Source organism: Neovison vison, chromosome 3 (assembly GCF_020171115.1).
Source record: "Neovison vison isolate M4711 chromosome 3, ASM_NN_V1, whole genome shotgun sequence".
Lineage (NCBI taxonomy): Eukaryota > Metazoa > Chordata > Mammalia > Carnivora > Mustelidae > Neogale > Neogale vison.
Genome location: NC_058093.1, coordinates 136,702,136 through 136,721,119, shown reverse-complemented (window position 1 = coordinate 136,721,119; position 18,984 = coordinate 136,702,136). Strand labels below are relative to the sequence as shown.

At 46.6% G+C, this 18,984-nt stretch overlaps 1 protein-coding gene across 1 annotated transcript in view; it reads right to left on the bottom strand.

Moving 5' to 3' along the window:
• Positions 1-5,045: 5,045 nt before the first annotated feature.
• The window catches only part of KDSR (3-ketodihydrosphingosine reductase), a 35,953-nt gene continuing 22,014 nt past the window's right edge, over positions 5,046-18,984 (bottom strand). Inside the window, exons 7-10 of the mRNA XM_044242853.1 lie at positions 16,253-16,336; positions 13,287-13,370; positions 10,253-10,354; positions 5,046-6,075 (exon numbers count right to left, since the gene is read on the bottom strand). Coding sequence (XP_044098788.1) covers positions 5,956-6,075; positions 10,253-10,354; positions 13,287-13,370; positions 16,253-16,336 — 390 coding nt within the window. The 3' untranslated portion in view covers positions 5,046-5,955. The remainder of the gene's footprint in view (positions 6,076-10,252; positions 10,355-13,286; positions 13,371-16,252; positions 16,337-18,984) is intronic.

Sequence of the window (18,984 nt, the reverse complement as noted above, 5' to 3'; positions counted from 1 at the left end):
TTAATTTATTTATTTGAGAGAGAGAGACAGTGAGAGAGAGCATGAGCGAGGAGAAGGTCAGAGAGCAAAGCAGACTCCCCATGGAGCTGGGAGCCTGATGTGGGACTCGATCCCGGGACTCCAGGATCACGCCCTGAGCCGAAGGCAGTCGTCCAACCAACTGAGCCACCCAGGCGTCCCTGACTTTTATTTTCTTAAGTGATTTGGTACAGAGCAGTGTCTCCCGGTTATTACTTATTGATGAACATGTTTAGAGAAACCAAGGTGACTGTTTTTATCTCCTAGAGCTTCCATAACAAAGTACCACAAGCCAGGTGGCTTGAAACAAATTTATTTTCCCACAGTTCAGGAAGTGTGAAGTCTAAAATCAAGGTGCAGCTGGGCCAGGCTCCCTCTGAAGGCTCTAGGGAGAGATCTTTCTTCGCCCTTCCTAGCTTCTGGTGGTGTCTGGCAGTCCTTGGGGGGCCTGGGCATGTACGTGCCTGACTCTGATCTGCCTCTGTTGTCGCTTGGCCTTCTCCATGTCTCTCTGGGTTCTCTTCTTGTAAGGCTGCCAACCATATTGGATTAGGAGCCGAATAACCTCATCTTAACTCAGTTATGTTGGTAAAGACCCTATTTCCAAGTAAGATCACATTTACGGGCACTGGGGGTTAAGACACTGATGACATCTATTGAGGGTGCACAACTCAACCCATAATAATATGTGTCTAATATGGGATCTTCCAAACTAACAACAATGTTTTACTCAAGGCTCAGGGCTCAGCAACCCCTGAATTTCAAGGGGCACCATAATCTTTTTAAAACTCAAATCTGGCCATTTTATATTTCTGCCCAAAGTTCTTCGGAAGCTAACATTGCAACTCCTCTACATGGCTTGATCTGGTGCAAATCTACCCCCCGGGTGCCCCCCCTTCCTTATGCGTTCCCTTCTTACAGCCATATTAACTCTGTGCTTTCTGGAATACACCAAGATCTCTCGTGCCTTTTGCCTTTGCACATCTGCTCTTCTACCTGAAACACACCGAACGTTCTCAGAGGGAATTCATCCTCATTCCTCAAGTTTCATCTTCAGACCACCCCCCCACCCATGAGACCATGCCTGACCTCCCTGCGCAGTCCTCAGAGCCCCCTTGTGCCACTGGAAGAAGGTTAGGACAGGGTATAGGCAGAAAACTGAATAAGGGCTCCATAGCTTAGTAGTTGCTACCGTGGACTAGTTACTTAACCTCTCTGTGCCTGTGCCTCCGCATAAGGCGGATATGAAGTGTACCGCTGGAGGGGCAGCATATGATTGAGGTGAATTCAATGTGATGCGCTCATGACAGTGACCGCCATGGGCTAGTTTTATTGGAGGACAGGGACTGTATCTTTCCTTTGTGCTTTCCCAGCCTAGAATACTGTCCGACACTCAAACATTTGTGGCATAAAATCCAGAGGTTCTAAGCTGAAGAAAGGAAGTCCAGAAGACTTGTAAGGGCCTTCAGAGAGATGAAAGTGGGGAGGGAAGAAAGAAGCAATGTAATCACCACCTGGGAGGGACAAACTGTTTACACAGAGTAGTATCCCCAGGGGCCCGGCTGCCGTGCTCAGTAAGTATATGTTGAATGAGGGAAATCGAGGGTGTAAAATCAGGAGTGGAACATAATATATATATTTTTCCTTTTTAAACATCCAAATACAAAAATTATAGAAGAGATATCATATGCTGTTTATGGTATATACAATGCTCAAATTTAGAGAATGCTCAAGTTTGTAAACCAAGATGTCCAAGGAATCTCTCCACGATGGAAACCAAATTTTCCCATTTAAAGACAGGGCTATTAAGGTGTGTTATTTTATATATCAGTCTTCTGTGTTCTTCAGAACCTAAGAAATATTGCATTGTTAGTATATGCAGGTTTAAAGTGTGGGAAATCTATTTGTTTTTTATATGAAATGTATTACATTAAGAAATATTACTACCACTTTTCTACCACCTTTTACTCATGTTTCCCATATCTGAGTCACACAAACACAGAACATATTTGAAATAGGCGCTCTGAATGCCACGTAACTTACTCTGAAAATATTAGTTCCTAAAAAATGATCAAAATCAAGCCCTGTCAATGTTTAGGAGGCAAGGTTAGAATAATATTATGAAAGAGATTTGTGTTTTGCTTAAATGACTCTTAAACACAAATTTCAAAAAAAAATACATTTTCAAATCTGTAAAGCTTGTTCCCCATTTATTTTTTGTTGTGATTCAGAAATACAAGATATGAAAATTAGGTTACAATTTTGCCACAAAAGCATCTAAAGTAGCAAACACAAGTTCTAATATATATCAAAATAGCCAAGTGCATTCTTACAGTTTAAAAATGTCTTTAGAGTTGTCCCATCAAGCAAGTGTAAAATATAATAGCTATTATCTCCTCTTCAAAATATCAAATCTGCCGTCACTGCGCTGAACTAAACAAGATTTAGTCCAGAGTATGGAAGGTTATGGTTAGTGTACTTTTTAAAGCTGAGTTACTAAGAACTAAGGACATGAGAAAGATACAAAGCATCATATGTCAAAAACTATGAATATTTAAAAGTGTCCTCATGTGAGTGAGACATGTTTAAATTAGAACATGAGGTAATAAAATTAAATCTGTTGATGATAAAACTCAGTAAAAAAAAATTATCATGGTATTGCCTTCTTCCAGAAAGACAAAGACATACAATTCTTCGAATTGAAGCTACTATTTCCAAAATGCTTTTATCATCTAAATATTAGAAATGCACTCCCAAAGTTCGCTTCTAAGAATCAGTGATATATGGTTTAACCAGAAGACTTCTAACTGAACACATGTAAGTATTAATGCAAAGAAGCCATTATTGACAGTATTTTTCATTTTTTCTCTTTTCAGCTGTGAAAATTAAATTTTAAAAAATAACAGAAAAGAACAATTTCTTGGACTTTGTTTTTGTAAAAAGAAATGGGGGTTATATCTTATATCTTTTTTAATTATAGAGGGTCCTTGAACATATTTTGGAATTTCTATGGATGAATGACATTCAACATGTTTTTTAAATAAATATACTCACAAATACACTATAATAAAACAGTAAAACCAAGCCCAGCAGAGGCAATCACTTCAGAACCAACACACACAATAAACAGTAGTTGGTCACAAATAGAAAGCCAACACTTCAACAGAATTGTAATCAAACTCCTGCCACAGGTAGGACACACCCACTTCCCGGTACAGTACAAAGTGTTGAATCAATGACCCCTTTAAAAAAAAAAAAAAGAAAAGAAAAAAGAAATGGCAACAGTTTCCTGAACAATCTGACTCAGGGGGTTTTGTGTGTGTGTGCATTGTTGTTGTTGTTGTTGTTAATTCCCCTGAGCAAGCAAAAAAAAAAAAAAAAAAAGACAAGTCAGTATAAAAAATGTACAAAAACTGAGCCAAAAAAGATAAAAAATACAATTTTCCTTTGTAATATTTTCATGTTTTGGAGGAAGTCAGATCTTTGTGTGACGTGGCTAAATGTCTATAATCCTTTATCCAAACTGTTCGGGCCAGACTCATTTCAGAATTCTTAATTTTTTAGATTTGGAAAAAGGTGATGTGGGGCATATGCCGGATATTACAAAACATGTCCGTAGAATCTAGGGCAATACCTAGAATCAAACTCATTGTTGTTTCTCTGGAAAAAATTAATGAAGAGTCCATAAAATGGATAAATCAAAACTCTAACACATCAGTTCAAGTCAGGTTTTGCTATCAAATGAAGAATGGCACCAAATTTAGGAAAAGAGGGGGAAAAAACCCCAACAACTTAGTTTTCAAAGTTTTTTGGATACGGAGCTTTGGCCCTTTAACTCATCTGACAAAGAAGCCCATTCCTTGATGATATGATCTCCACAAAATCTGCTCTCATGCCCGAGCTACAACAGGTTTGAGGAAAGGATCTCCCACCACAGAATGGGGGCTCTTAAATTTGTTCAGGGAGCAGATTACCTGGAGGTGACAGAACAGATGACGAGGAAACCTGGACAACGTCTACGGAAGTAACTGTGGTCCAATAATCGTACTAAACGAGACACCATCTTGGGCTAGATTTTCATCTGGACCAGCAGTTGGAGGTGCCAACAAGGAATATTCACCAGAAAAAATAAAAGTGAGAAATAGCCAGGCATTAATGTGTAACTGTTTTCTGCGAATTAGGGAAATAGAGCCATTATTCTATCTTAAGAGGCTGCGAGGTATGACCTAATGTAGTTTGCAAACGATGGCTACAGAAGACAGAGAGATTCATGAAACTCTTATGGCATCCACCCACCCCCACAAACTGCAATGAAGTCATTCCAAGCAACTTCTATATTAAATAATTTCTTCGATCTTTGTCAGTGTTAAAATATGCCATTCTCAGATCCTCATTAAAAGGATGCCAAGGATTAAAGTCATTAAATATCTCACTTTAAAAAAATTAAGTCATCTTAAAGTCAAGAGGTTCAAAAACTCAAGAGCAGAAAAAGGTTCGCTGTAATTTTTAGGCCTTTAATCTTCTGTATGCACAGTATATGCACACTGTGTGTGCAGGAGGGGGCGTAGCATTACGATGAAGGGGACCGTCCCTAAGTAGGGAACACACACAGTGACAGGATGAAGCAGGGAATGTTGGCCAAAACCCATGAGAGGCACTTATTGTGGAAATCCACTAACTGAGCAACAGAGCCTGTGATGTGAAAACAACATTCACGGGGCCGAGAGGATCCCAGGGCTTACGCTGTGGGAGTGATGACTGGGCTTCCTTAACGTGCTGTGCAGAGACGGTTTTCCGATTAAATGGGAGTCACAGAAAGAATGGGTGATCATTTTCTTTCGAAAATGAGTATCTTCAAAATCGGCCTTGTCCTATCTTCTTTCTCTTAACGAGGAAAATGTAAATATACGATCATCAGCCTTTCGTAAAAGCTACATATATGCTACCAGAAGAATGTCACGCTTTTTAATTTTTTTCACCTGTTTTAATTAATTCACGAGTTAATTTAAAAAGTCAAGTCAAAAAACTTCAACTAGTCTTTTTTTTATATATAAAAATATTATAGCAGTATCAGGAAAACAGGAGGGAGAGACGGGAAGAATGACAAGACACTCTAATGGGATGGGTGAGCTCCGCGTCCTCATGGCTGTTGAAGAAATTGTAAACTTTTAAGCTTCTAAGATTTTATTTCTCTTCAGAAAACATTTTAGGAGGCTGCCTTTCCCCGGGAATGAAAAACAAAAAGTGCTCTACGCATTCGAGTCTAAAGAAGACAAGAAATCACTATTTTTCCTACAGGAAAATCGCTCTCTCCTGCCCTTCCCCTGCATTGCTCTCTCTCATCCCCCTGTATTATTATGGGATCAAAGAGAGAGAGAAGCCACGAGTGGCCACCAGAAGACAGTGAGTCAGGGACATCATCACACACTCAGACTTGCCCGCAATGTGTAAAACTCCTCTTGAGTAAAATACACCATGTTAAAAAGACCAAAGGTGGGGGGGGGAGCCCCAGAAACCCATAAATTGCCTATCGTGGAAGGTTAAAAAAAGTGCCCAAGGCTGCATCTTATATTTCATAAGGTACATTTCTGGACTTAATCTCAATAGAGGGGGGAAAAAAAAAGAATGAATAGACACATGTAAATGATCATTCTGGAATCACCGTCTTCACCCTGCTCACATGCTGTTCGTTCCCACAGGGTCGTCACCTCCCCGCCCCCGAGAGCCACGGGTCTCCTGCTCCGTATTTGCATAGTGTTAATAACATCACCGCGCCGCACGCCTCTCCCCTCGCCCGCAGCCAGGTTTCTGAAGAGCACTGGTCCCATCTCACATATTCAAAAGCGATACATACGTGTCTGTAGGCCAAAAACCGGGTCCCTTTTAGCAGCAAGCTGTTCAGTTATTTAGAAACAGTCTTTTCCCCAGGGGTACGGATTAGGCAGTTTTGTCTGCAATTTCCGGTTTTGCTCTCTGCATCATGCAGCGACGCACGATGCTGTCGAAGCTTCCGAGGTAAAACAGCGCGATGGTGCGGAAGAGGCCCATGGTGACCACCTGCGAGACACAGAGAGACCCCGAGCTCGTCCCACAGCACAGGGCCGCACCTCACCTCAGCGGCTTTCCAGGTCCTCTCCCATAAAGAGTTTCGAAGCCATGTCTTCTAATCTGCTCCAAGGATGATGAAAACTCCCGAACTGGGGCGCCCGGGTGGCTCCGTGGGTTACATGTCTGCCTTTGGCTCAGGTCATATCTCAGGGTCCTGGGATCGAGTCCCATGTCCTCCCTGCTCAGCCGGGAGTCTGCTTCTCCCTCTCCCATGGCCCCTCCTCCCTGCTCTCTCTCTTCTTTTTCTCTCAAATAAATAAAATCTTTAAAATAAAATAAAATAACTCTGTAAGCATCAGGAGAGCACAGAGGACAGAAGCTGTCCACTTTGCACCCCGGGACGGCTTGTGCCTGTCAGAGTTAGAACAGCCGAATGTTTGCCCAATTCATAAATTCAAATTATACAAAAAGCAAATTAGGTATTCTTAGCAGTCCTTGGGTTCTAATAGCTAGAGAATATCCACCCTGGCATCCCCAATACCTAAACTGTCATCAAGGCTTTCTGGTTTAAGACTTCTGTCCTGGGGGTGCCTGGGTGGCCAGTGGGTTAAAGCCTCTGCCTTCAGCTTAGGTCATGATCCCAGGGTCCTGGGATCGAGCCCCACATTGGGCTCTCTGCTCAGCAGGGAGCCTGTTTCCCCCACTCTCTCTCTGCCTGTCTCTCCATCTACTTGTGATCTCTGTCTGTCAAATAAATAAAATCTTAAAAAAAAAAAAAAAAAAAAAAGACTTACGTTCTGAACAGAAAAGTCAGACCCTATTCTAAGTGCTACCACCATAGCAGAAAGACACAGGGCCTGCCTTCCACAAGCTTCTTCGATAATTAGAAAGACGACCAACTGGGGGAGGACAATGACTACATTAGGCGGAGACAGGGGATGTCCGTTAACCACCAGGATTCCTGTCCACACACTCTCACGGCAACACCTCTGACTGGAATTTTTTTCCAGACACAGAACTACAAAGAAAACCATTTTCAAATACACTAGTTCTCAAATGCTGCCTCCCATGGGCCCTTTTTCAGAAAAGCACTAGAAGACTAAAAAAGCCACATTAAGGGGTCAATGAAGAAAGGGAACGTCGTGTGACACAGGAGGCAGGGGATCCCCAAAGCAGATGACAGGCAGAGGGGACCCCAGACATGGGACAGTGTGTCCTGACGGGTAGCTCAGAAGGCTCCAGGAAGGTTGGCTTCCAGAAGGGAAAACTGATAGAATGTCTGATATTTCTGAAAGGAAATGAAGACCGTCATTATTAATACATAGAAAAAAGCCAATAACAGTTTCAGGGGAAACAAAAGGTTATACAAGAAAGGAAAATTAATTATGTATAATACGGAGTTCAGCTGTGAAGAGCATTGACGTAGCTGTAACAATGATAATCTCAAATACAGATCTGACCAGAATCATAATATAAGTAAAAAGGGAGGGTGGGAACGGAGGAGAGGCGGCTGTAAACGGAAGGGAGAGGGTGTGAGGAGCTAAATCCTCCTCTTTCTTGGTGGAAGCCCATGCCTGACCCCAAGCTGAGAAATCCGTGGAGGCAGCCACGTAAGTCTACACTCTGGACATGCTCTGGAGGGAGACGTGGAGGCGGCCACATAAGTTTATACTCTAGATGGACACGTGGAGGCCCAGGCCACAGAACAGTGTGGCTACGTCCGAGAAGGCCAAAGGGGGGCCACTGTTGTTCCCACAGAGCCTTGAAAACACCGGTTCTCTGAAGGGTATGTAAGGATAACTTTGAAAAATGAAAGAACCAAAGGGAAGCTGGACAAAGGCAGAACGACAGGGACAATGACGAGCTCAGTGATTGCCAGGGGTTCAGGAGGAGGAGGGAAGGACGACCAGGAGGAGCACCGGTGAATGTGTGGGCTGGGGAATGACTCCATGTTGTACAGGGGGACGGTGGACATGTGGCACCAGACGTCCATGGCAGTGTACACTTGTCAAAACCCGTAAGAAGGTCATGTGACACCAAGAGTAAACCCTAATGTAAACCATGGACTTCCATTAATAATGACGTCTGCCTACTGGCTCATCACCTGTGCCGATGTGCCACGCTAAAGCAAGATGCTAGTAACGGGGGAGTCTGTGGGCTCAGGAAGGGGGGGTGTATGGGAACTCCATAATTTCAACTCAAATTTCCTATCAACATAAAACTGCCCTGAAAAATAAAGTCTATTACTAAAAAAAAAAAAGAAGAAAAAAAGAAAGGAACAAAATCAAGAAAAAGCAATGAGAACACAGCACACCAAAATGATGAAATAGTTAAAATGCTAAAAGTCTAAGGAATTGAACAGTTTTCTGGGAAAGCAATGCTTAACGTGAGACCTGAAGGAAGACTAGAAGTTGGTCAGACACAGGAAGGCTGGGGATGGAGACAGACACGAAGTCATGGGAAGAGAAGGAGGGCAGGAAGGTGAGCAAGGTCGAAGGTCAGAGGGCTATGCATGTGATGGAGCGGAAGCTTTCCGTCAGCACGCCTGGGGAGCTGCCAAGGGCTGCCCTGCAGGGTGGGTTATACAGTTTGGAAGAAGGGGCATGGAAATGTGAGGGCTCTCGGATGCACCCGGACCTGGGACAGGGTGCTGTAAGGCCACGGGGAGGGGGGCCATGTCCCGTATAACAGGAGTGGCTGCCACCTGCCCCCGTGATTACTGCCAGGGGAGAATGCAGACCGTGTGCTGTTGGGCCTTCTGATTTTCCATGAAACATCTGACTTTTCATGGACATCTAATTTTAAAACCATTTCATGTCAACCTGCACACTTACATACCAGATGAACCACACGAAACATTTTATGGGCCCATACGCTCCCCGGTGACCGTCTGACTCAGAGCATGAGACCCAAGCGGAAAGGCGACCGCAGTGTCCCAGGCCTGAACCAGGGGAGCAGTAGTGGGGCTGGGAAAGCTGGGGAGTCAGAGGAGAGACAGACCTGACCCCTCACATGAGGGGCGGGACGGGGTCCAGGATGACACTGCTTCCTCGTCAAGCTCTTGAGTGGATGTGAACATGGACCCCGATCACAGAGGCAGTAACAGGCTCGGCGATGGGGAGGTGGGGCGGGATGCTGGGGAACACAGCTTCATTGCAGGCATGTGGAAGTGGGGATGGGAGGTCGCAGCCCAGGGAAAACACCTCAGGGAAATTTATCCAGAACTGCAGCGGACGAAACAGCTATGGGCTGAAGTTTTCTGTCGGGCGTCACGCATGTGGAAGTAGGAGAGGGGACAAGATGGCCACACAGAACGTGCTGACCTGAGGCTCCCACTATGTGCCAGGCACGGGCTGTAAGGGGCTGCCCTCGGAGAGCTTACACAGAACACAGCGTCCACCTCTAAGAGAGAGTCAACAAAGTCATGGAACAGAAGAGTGGAGAAAGCCCACACCCAAGTCCTTCGGGTGTCCAGTCTGGACACGGCCTACCACACAAAGCTCAGGACTTGGTCATAAACTACCCAACAGTGCGGGCACCCCCCTTCCAGGCAGCCTCCCGGCCCTCCGCCTACGCTCCGCCAGCCCTCATCGGGGCCGTGCAGAGCCAGCCCTCGGGGACCGCTCCTGTCCTGTCATGCTGCATTCGTGTCCCGTCACTCCCACTAGACCGTGAGCCCGGAGGCTGCAGAGGCTGCCCCGAGTCTGCAGCAGCCGACACGGCACCGGGCGCACCGACGAGCGGCTCTCTTCTCCGTGGCTGGATGAGCCGAGCATGGGTGAGAGGACGCTGTGCGGTGAACCCTTGACTTGTACCTCCCTGAGCATGGCTGCCTGTGACCTGACTCCCCTGGAAGGGGGGTTCTGGTCTGATGCCCAGTACCCTACCTCACTCTACCGCAAACACCTGCGGTTCTCCCAAGAGAACCCGCGTGAACGCCCCGAGAGCAGAGACGGCGTACCCCTCTACTCCACGGGGCCAGAGCACAGAACACTTCTCCCCTCTCTGAACCCCTCAGCTGCTGTCCTTCACTATGTCCTACTTTCTCATCGCGGCCACAGCAAGAGAATCTACTTCACACCGCAGATAAAGTTGCCAAGTCTTCTGTTAGCCTTTGCTCACTGGGTTTTAATGAGAGGCACTGTGTGTCTGTCTGTCCGTCTGCCTGGTTACAAGCACAGCTCACCTGCTGGAGCCCTTCAGTAATAGAAGTTACTGGAGCCATTCCACAGGTCAGGGACGACAGCATGTACCCGTCGGAGCCAATGGAGCTGTTAAAATTCCCTTGCTGAAACAGAAGGAGGAGAAAAGAGGCAACAATCATAACCAGGAAAGGAATCAGCACATCAGAGACCACGAAGTGTGCGGGGCGCCTGAGTGGCTCAGGCAGTTGGGCGTCCAACTTCCAATCTGAGCTCAGGTCAGGATCTCAGCGTCGTGAGCCTGAGCCCCGCACGGGGCGACACGCTGGGAGAGGAACCCGCTTCAGGTTCTCTCTCTCCCTCGCCCCTGCTTGCTCACATCAAAGCACACCTGCACACTCTCTCTCAAAAAATTAATTAATTAATTAATTAAATTAAAAAAGCAGAAACAATGAAGCGCATCCACTTTAGGCAGCATGAGAGGGTAACAAGCTATGTCAAAGCTCGTAAACGAATGTGGCCTCAGCCGATGGGCCAGAATGGCTACGCAGGGCGTTCTCAAAATGTAGGTCCAAGAACGGCTGGGGGTCCTGAGACCCTTTCAGGGGACCCAGGAGGACAAAATGACTGTCATACTAATACTAAGACCTTAACTGCCTTTTCACTGACATTTGCACTGATGGGCAAAACGGCTGCCTCATTAGCACCAATCACAGGAGCGGCACCCCTCCATGGCCACACACACTTGCAGCGATAAGTAAAGGGAATTTTTAAAAAATCTTTCAAAGATTTTAAAAGGTCAGTTTTGCTTTAAAGTGTTCTTGATAGAGCAATAAAATTAATCATTTTATTAAATCTCTACTCTAATGGGCAAGTCTTCTTAATACTCTGGGTGTCAAAAAGAGAATACACACCCAGTGCCTTGTACTGGGTTCCGTCCCCAAGGCGGACAGCTGCCCTGCAGAAAAGCCCTCCTCCCACTGTTTAAGTTATGAAACTTAACCTACGGTTATTCAGACTTCGGTATTTGGAAGACATTTTGTGGAAAATGAATAAAATGAGCCTGTCACTTCAAGGAGAATTGGCAGCCTTTACAGTCAGTGTTAAAAATCCGAGCTTTCAAGGAAAAAATTAAGACTTGTGAAAACCTATCTGCCACTGTGAGATTGTCAGCTTTGTAATATGTAGACTTTCATGATCAGACCAGCAGTAATATGAATGGATACAATTTTTCTGATAACTCAGTGAACCCATATTTTCCAAATGACTAATGCATAATGTTACAAAATCATGAATGGGTACAAAACATGCAGAGTGCAAAGACCAATGGAATTTAATGTAACAGAGAACAAAACAGTTCATTAATGTAGTTTCCAAATCCACACGGTAATTAACCTTTAAGAAACTATTACTCACCCAGTTTGGGTTTAATATCAAAGAAAAATGTCCACAGTTATCTGAAAAGTCCGTTAAATATCCCTCCCTTTCCTAACTACTTATCTGTCTAAGGGCAGATTTTCTTTATATCCTTCACTCCAAAAAACAGATTACAGCCGACTGAATGTGGAAGCAGCAATGGGAATCCAGCTGTCTTCGATTAACACAAACATTAAAGACACTGGTGAAATGTAATACAAAGGCACTCTTCTCACTTAAGTTTTGTCTTGGAAAATTACTATTGTAGAAAGATCCCATTAAAGTGTAATAGGTTTACTGTGGCTATTTTAAATGGATTAATAAGTAAATATTTTTTTAGATCATGCAGTTTTGGGGCACCAACGTGGCTCAGTTGGTTGAGCATCTGCCTTTGGCTCAGGTCATGATCCCGGGGTCCTGGGATCAATTCCCACATCAGACTGCCCGCTCACTGGGGAGCCTGCTTCTCCCTCTGCCTCTGCCTGTTGCTCCCCCTCCTTGTGCTATCTCTCTCTCCCTCAAATAAATATATAAAATCTTAAAAAAAAAGATTATGCAGTTTCAACTTCTCACATGGCCACCATGGATAAACACACACGTGGAAAGACATCACTGGGCCTGTCACCAGTTTCGTGTGTAAAGTGGTCAAGAAATGAAGTTTGAAAACCACCGGACTAGACGAATCCTACCGAGATACAAACAGCTACTTCGGATCACTGAAAACCCTGAGTGTGTTTGTTCTGATCTGGGGGAAGCAGGAAACACAACCCTCACCCTCCAGGACCGTCTTTCTAGGCCTCTGAACACAGGTGGCGCCCGGTGCTTCCAGCGAGTGTGTGTATCTCCCCAGAGCCGGTGTCTCCTGTATCCCACTCAGTCCTCGCCCGGGCTAAGCAGCATGTGCGGGCCTCACGGTGGCTGCATGGCTCACTGACACCTCATTCCAAGGGTCCTCAAACTTCCTACCTGCAGTGTAGACCTAATGCTCACCGACACCCCTCATCAGTGCATGTTGTGCTGGGGGCAGGTTCACAGGATGTCATCAGAAGGCTGTGGGCTCGTTTGTGGGTTCCACAAAATGGCAGGCACGTGGTTTCCACAGATACCACTTTTGACTCCAGATAAACTCATAGCCTGGACGCTCATAAGTGGGGGACAGGATGGTGCCCCAGTGGGCCTGGGCACACAGCCTTGTCAGTGAACATTTGCAAAAATGATCCTGGGAAGAAGCAGGAAGGTCGAAGAAAAAAAATCCTTCATCAACAAGTCCAGCATTTAATAAAGTGCCTAAAACCAATCTCTAACATCAAGTGCTGTGGGAAAGCTATAAAAAGGCAGCGGGCCCCGGACAGGATCTAGGACATACCATTTACACGCACAGGAAGTCTCGTGTTCTTCTGAGAGAACCGTAGTTCCCCGGCATCCTTAGTCATCAATCTGTTCCTCAGGTTAAATGTATAATTAGTTTCTAGGAGCCTCCAAATCAACATGGGATCAATAAAGCATCTCAGGGAAGAAGACCAGAGTCCGACATTACATATGAAGCAGACCAGAAAGACACAGTAATTGATGTTGGGAAATAAGCTCTGGGACAAACACACTCTTTCTTTTCAGAAATCTAGTGCTACAACCATTAAGAAAGAAAACAAGAATTGTACTTACTATGGCGTCTTTAACAATTTGTTTGGCCACTTGCTCTGGTTTGCAAACAGATACGGTCTCTGAAATCAGGCGAGTCTCCAAAGGCTAAACGGGTTAAAAAGAACAGGCTTATCAATCCTATTATCACCCATTAAATTCAAGAACAAATAATTCTTACAACCGTCTCTCCCCTACTTCATAAAGAATTCCAGCTTTCTACCTTTGAGCAGATTCCTACTCAAATCAGGAAGCAGGTCTGTCTGGATTCTACCAGTTTCTACCTGGTCACTGCATAAAATTCACCCCGGTGGCTGCAGTGAAACAAGGAGGCCCCTGCCGCTCTCCGTGGGGCAATGCGTGGTCTCGGCTCCAGCGATGACCAGCAAAGCTGGCCTGAGACCACGTCACTGCTGCAAGGCTGGGGGCATCCTCAACTCCCAGGCAGACACCTGAGCGCCAGTGTTCACACAGAGCCTGGACCACGCGCCCTCAGCAAGTCTGCCTTATGACCAGCATCACCGCTGCAACCACATTGCAGGCCAGCAAAGGACTGACATGTGGACGGAGCTGAGGCCCTGGGCAGAGCGAGCCCCCAGCCCAGCCCCTGGTCAACAACACAGCTGTGTCTTAAAAGACCTGCAGAGGAGGTAACAAGGAGATGGGACAGAAAACATTGAGGGCCCTCCAGGCATGGCTGGGGGTTCATTATCGGACTGCTGTATCAGAACCCCAAATCCGAGGTGGTGAAAGGCAGCCACCTAGTTCAAAAGCCTTTCCTGAATTCTTACCTGAATTCTTTCTCCTCTCATCTCTGCATATTTCTGCCTTAATAGATATTACAGCTACAAGTGTATTTGCACTTTGCCTCCTAAGTTCCTTGTGGACAAGGTCTTTTTTTCTTTTTTTTTTCTTTGTAAAATCTTCTTTACAGTGACATGAACATGTGCTCAGAAATTCTTTAAAAAGGAATTTCAATTAGACATTTGAAAACTAAAGCCTTAAATGGCAGGAAACTGTAACTTTTATTTACCATGTAGGCTTGAGAATATTAAAATAAAAGCACAGGATGCATTTTCTTAAATTAGAAAAGCATAGCACTTCATAAAAGTCAAATATGTCTTGATGAACCTGAATTCAAAGAAGAACTCTTCTGAAAGGGCCTGTCCCTTCTTCCAGACCAGTCTGGCACAACCTGGCCACACGCGCATTAGATTTTAAAGCACTATGGCGCCCCCTAAAGGGCTTACACACCAACACACGGTTTCATTTATCCCAAGAAGTCGGCTCAACACTACTGCTAGAGGGAAAAAACCCAACTTAACATCAAAATCCAATCTTCACAGGGAAATCACCACTCCTTGTCAGCTTTGGCTTCCAACGAAAAGACTGTTACCAAATGTTGCAAATCTGCTTAGCAGACCCCTGCTTATTCTAACACAGGGCATTTGGCTTAAATTTACTTCTTTGAAATAGTTGTAATCTTAAGAGGCAGAGCCAAAGAGAAATGAAAAGGGAAAAAAATCTTCTAAATCGTAGACATTTCTTTGCAAATAGACAGTCTATGGTGCATAAGTGCCAATTTTTATGCCGCAGAGCCTCACACTTACTAAGCACTGGTATAAAGGAGAAGGAAACCAATCCACGCCCATTCAAGGCAGTAAGTTCTGATCCATTCCCTTCTTCTCCACTCACTTCCCCTGCTGGCAGGGTGCTAAAGAAGAGGCTCCTTTGAACAAAGCACGAAGTTTGCGTTCAGCTCAGCAGGACTGTCCTTGCATATAATGTAAATGTCCAGTGGCAATAAGCATTATAAAGAAAAATAAAGCCAGAGGACAGGAGGGTGAATATTCCAAGGGAGTGACCTTTGAGATACAGAGGGTCAGGGAAGGCCTCTCAGGGTGAAGTCTGTACAGAGACAGAAAGAAGCAAGGGGGGACTCCTTGGTGGCTCAGTCATTAAGCATCCACTTTGGCTCAGGTTATGATCCTGGGGTCCTGGGATCGAGTCCCACATCGGGCTCCCTGCTCAGCAGGAAGCCTGAAGCCTGCTTCTCCCTCTCCCACTCCCCCTGCTCTGCTCCCTTTCTCTCTGTGCCTCTGTCAAAAAATAAATAAAACCTTTAAAAAAAATTCAGTTTTATGATGGGGAGTCCCACTAGCCACATTTCAAGTGTTTTCAAGAGCCACAATGTGACTACCATATTGGAGAGTGCAGACACAGAACATTTCCATCCTAGAGAATTCTATTAGACTGTGCTGCACAAGAAGGGTCTTTTTGTTTTTGTTTTTGCACAAGAGGGGTTTGAACAGGGCAGTGACAAGACCTGACTTACTCTTTAAAAGGATTACTGGCCCCATGTGAAGAACGGACGGGATGGGGAGGGAGGGGAGCAGAAGAGGCTAGTCCTGGTCATCGCAGTTTTGTTTTGCTTTTAAAAAAGGTCCAATTCAGGATAAGTTGGGAGAGGAGAGCCAAGAGGATGTGTGGTCAAGTGGGTGAGTGGTGTGGGAGAAGAACCAAGGCTGGCTTCTCCGTTACTGGCCTGAGCACTGGGCAGACGCTGGGCACCAGGCAAGGAGCTGAGAAGTTAATGAGGGAGAATGAGGGAATCCTAAGATCCGTTTCTGAAATGCTAAGTCAGGATCGACAATCAGGTGTTTAAGTTCAGAGGAGAGAATATTATTGTTAAGGAATATCATCTCGTTAGTTAAAAAATACATGCCATACTCAACCTCACCAAGAAAATAGCTTATTAATTAAGTAAGCCCTTGAAGATTATTAGCAAAAGTCATGGCCTTGGGAAATACAGGCTGTGTTCTCTAAGACCCCACATGGAAGATCCAGAAAGTCCAGACACGTCTACATAGCATTAGTTGAAAATCAGTCAATTTTCTGACTGATGAAAATGACTCCAGGCTGATGGGCGGAAAGTCAGAAAATTGGGAAAGGGGTTTACAACATCAAAACAGACACCGGCAAACACTTACCTTCGTTTTGTTTTCTTCTGCGAACCCAGGGGTGTCTGTGTCTGGCGGGTAGGCAACTGTGACATAGACGTTGTATGGCTTCACCTGCATTTCAGAAACGAAACGTGTCCCTTCAGTAAACAAAGTATGATCTCGCTTCTTCCCTTATTTTCCTGCACTAGTCAGTGCAGGGCACATGCGACAGATACCTCCCTGACTCTCTCAGAAGCTGGCAAGACCAGCAGGGTGATTCTGCAGGTGGAGAACCAGCCCTCATGGGGTCCGAAAACTCCACTCCACGAAGATCATTTAGGAAGAAAGGCAAAAAGCCCGCCCCAACAACTTCTACTTCAGAAGGCGGCTGGCCCCGAGGTACAGAGATTCACCTCCTTCTAAGTTTTGCCCACCCCGCGGCCCAGGTGAGGCCCTGGGGGCGGTCCAGGAGGAAGGCCGGGGCTGAAAGGCAGTCTATCGGTGCCCCTCCCCGACCACGACAGCACTGGGGCCTTGCATGCCGGCCAGTGGGACGGGTCTGCTCCTCCACCATCAGACTGCAAATCTGGCTTCCTCAATGGCTGCCTCTAAAACTCTTACTGATTTCGGGACGCCTGGGTGGCTCAGTTGGTTGGACGACTGCCTTCGGCTCACGGCGTGATCCTGGAGTCCCGGGATCGAGTCCCGCATCAGGCTCCCAGCTCCATGGGGAGTCTGCTTCGCTCTCTGACCTTCTCCTCGCTCATTTTCTCTCTCACTGTCTCTCTCTCTCAAATAAATAAATAAAATCTTTAAAACTCTTACTGATTTCATCTACAAAATACATGAAGACCATTCAAAACCCTCTCCCTAGGCCCTTCTTGTGCCCCCCAGGCCCCAGCTGAGAAGTAGATGGATCCCTAAGACGTTGGCCTGATCAAGAACTCCCCAGGCAACCAGCCTCCGCCCACGAGGGCATCAGAAGTTACTCTGCCCTCCACCGCAGAACCAGCCAACAGGATTCTCCCTGGTGAGTCCTGGGCCAGACCGGCCAAGCACCTCTCCGAAGGCCACCTCATCCTTACTTAGATGCAGAAACTCCTTCCCCAGCTTAACGCGGGCTCTTAGGCTTGTCTACCTCACCACCAGGCCTCCACTGAAATTCTCTACTCATCAACACGCCCCGAACAAGAAGACTCCAGAAGATTCTCCCACTAGTCAGCCAGGACACACCCTCCCAAAGATGCTGCCGGTCAGCGGCCCTGCTCCACACTCTCATCTGGCCCCGATTCTTAATGGCGACAGTTCATACCATCAAAACTGCTGCCCCTCGACTCGCTGTTGGCTCACTGTTCGGCCCCAGGACGACACCGAGGGGAGCTGAGAGCGGACAGGCAGCTGGTGGTGGGGAGGCCCCCACGTACCTCACGGGGGCTGAGGAGTGACAAGACCCTTCCTCACACAACAGCCTCTCAGAGCATCCCGGGGCCCCATCTTTTCACACGGGCCTTTTTCTCCTGGGGTCCCTCTGTGAGGCGGCGTTCTAAGCCTGCGGGAGGAGCTGGACGGGTCGGGAGAAGCATGGAGGCAGCAGATCCCGGCCGGCCGCCCTGACGGGCACGCCAGCCGAGGTGATGTCTCTGCTGGCCGAGCTCCAGCGCCCCGGGGCCGGGAGAGAGCTCGTTCGCTCAGCACGGATGGGGCGCGCGGCTTCAAGGCCCAGCTACGCTCATAAATAGCTCTGGATCCAGGCCAGGCTGTGAGGTTGATGAGCAAGCGATTTCTCTTCCACTTGTTTTTGAGACAGTGACTTTAAAATCTGTCTCCCACGGCCTTGCCCTCTGTGGTGCACAGACCAGACAAAAATAACCCCCAAAAGCCAAGAGGCAGTAACCAGCCCCTAGGAAGCCTGAGGCCAAATCTGCTGGGACACGGTCGTTTCTCCGCTGCTTCTGTGCCCCTTCCTCCTGCGACACATAAGGACTGTGGCCTAAGCTAACAGGAGACAGTTCATCAGAACCGTGTTTCTCAGATTCAAGGTTATGGCTGGGCTGCCAAAGGGCTGAAACGGCCCTCCAGAACAGCTTCATCCCGGGGTGGGCACAGACTGTCAGGGCTGGGAGAAACCAGTCCCACCCCTTTCCCGGAGCTGCTGTCATCATGAAGCACAATGACTCTCTCCACCCACGGCTGAATACCTCCAGTGGCTAATCACCCAATCATTTTATTTCTCCATCCAACACACACGTATTGAGCGCCTACTGTGTGCCAGTATTGGCCTATGAATGAGGATACGATGCCAGCAACTCAGACAGAGTCTCCGCCCTCGTGGAGCTTACGGTCTCCCAAAACTCTGGGTCAAATAACTGGTAAAAATCAAAATACACCAAACTACATCATCACTTTCCTTTAATCAACTAACCCCATAACCCCAGCAGAAAAGGAAAGGCGATTAATTTGGTTTCACATGTTCTTGCTAAGACAATGCTGACTCCCAGAGATCACCACTTCTCTAAGAATTAATAGGCCGGGACCTCACTGGCTGATTCCCCTGCTTACCTCACCACCGTGCGTTTGCCCTCATTCCTGCTGACCGTTCTCTGTCCTCCCACTCCGCCCCTACCGTCCCTTTATCGGTTTCTTCCTCCTCCCTGGTCTCCATTTCAACCAGAAGGCCAACCCTCTGCTCGAGAACCAATTTATCATCAAAATAATCCCACCTAAAATGTGTAGTTCCTAATTCCAGCGAAACGAAGGTGGGGGGGCGGGGCGGGGGTGCT